Below are 1,126 nucleotides of genomic sequence, written 5' to 3'. Positions count from 1 at the left end.
CCTCGCTCTCCAAGCACCGCAAGACCCACAGCGGCGAGCGGCCCTACCGCTGCGGCGACTGCGGCAAGAGCTTCAGCCGCAGCTCCAACCTCACGCAGCACCAGCGCATCCACACCGGCGAGCGGCCCTTCCAGTGCGGCGACTGCGGCAAGAGCTTCATCCAGCGCTCCGACCTGGAGCGCCACCAGCGCGTGCACACGGGCGAGCGGCCCTACACCTGCGCCGACTGCGGCAAGAGCTTCAGCGTCAGCTCCCACCTCGACCGCCACCAGAAGATCCACGCCGCCGAGCAGGCCTCCTACCGCTGCCCCGAGCACCTCAAGGGCTTCCTGGCCGCCCACCAGCACGGCAAGCTCTTCAAGTGCTCCGAGTGCGGCCGCTGCTTCAGCCAGAGCGGCGCCCTGGTGAAGCACCAGCGGGTGCACGCCGGCCAGCGGCTCCAGCAGTGCGCCGACTGCGGCAAGAGCTACGCGGCCGCCCCGGCGCCCCGCGCCAAGCCCCGCAAGTGCACGGACTGCGGCAAGAGCCTGGGCACCGCGGCGGCGGTGACGGCCACCGCGCACCCGCGCCTCCGCGCCCAGCAGTGCATGGACTGCGGCAAGAGCCTGGGCGGCGGGAAGGAGGCGGCGGCGGCGSCRCCGGCCGAGAAGCCCTACAAGTGCGGCGACTGCGGCAAGGGCTTCGGGCAGCGCTCGGCGCTGGTGAAGCACCAGCGCATCCACACGGGCGAGAAGCCCTACGCCTGCGGCGACTGCGGCAAGAGCTTCATCCAGAAGTCGGACCTCACCATCCACCAGCGCATGCACACGGGCGAGAAGCCCTACCGCTGCGGCGAGTGCGGCAAGTGCTTCAGCGTCAGCTCCAACCTCATCACCCACCAGCGCACCCACCTGGGCGAGAAGCCCTACCAGTGCTCCGAGTGCGGCAAGAGCTTCATCCAGCGCTCCGAGCTCACCATCCACCAGCGGGTGCACACGGGCGAGAAGCCCTACAAGTGCGCCGAGTGCGGCAAGTGCTTCAGCCGCAGCTCCCACCTCAACCGGCACCAGCGCACGCACGGCGCCGACAAGCCCTCGCCGCCGGCCAAGGGCGCCGCGGGAGCCGGCAACCCGCCGCCGCCGCCGCC

The 1,126-nt window shown here is 71.5% G+C and overlaps 2 protein-coding genes across 2 annotated transcripts in view; one reads left to right on the top strand and one right to left on the bottom strand.

Moving 5' to 3' along the window:
* Window positions 1–1,126, bottom strand: part of LOC112967213 (zinc finger protein 11-like) — a 108,366-nt gene that overhangs the window by 50,041 nt on the left and 57,199 nt on the right. The window lies entirely within an intron of this gene.
* LOC112967127 (zinc finger protein 501-like) overlaps window positions 1–1,126 on the top strand; it is a 109,327-nt gene that overhangs the window by 58,904 nt on the left and 49,297 nt on the right. Inside the window, exons 6-7 of the mRNA XM_026067915.1 lie at window positions 15–545; window positions 621–1,074. Coding sequence (XP_025923700.1) covers window positions 15–545; window positions 621–1,074 — 985 coding nt within the window. The remainder of the gene's footprint in view (window positions 1–14; window positions 546–620; window positions 1,075–1,126) is intronic.

The sequence above is a fragment of the Apteryx rowi genome, unplaced genomic scaffold, assembly GCF_003343035.1.
Source record: "Apteryx rowi isolate R43461 unplaced genomic scaffold, aptRow1 scaffold_1047, whole genome shotgun sequence".
NCBI lineage: Eukaryota > Metazoa > Chordata > Aves > Apterygiformes > Apterygidae > Apteryx > Apteryx rowi.
Note: the sequence above shows the minus strand (reverse complement) of the source record. Positions and strands in the feature narration are given on the sequence as shown.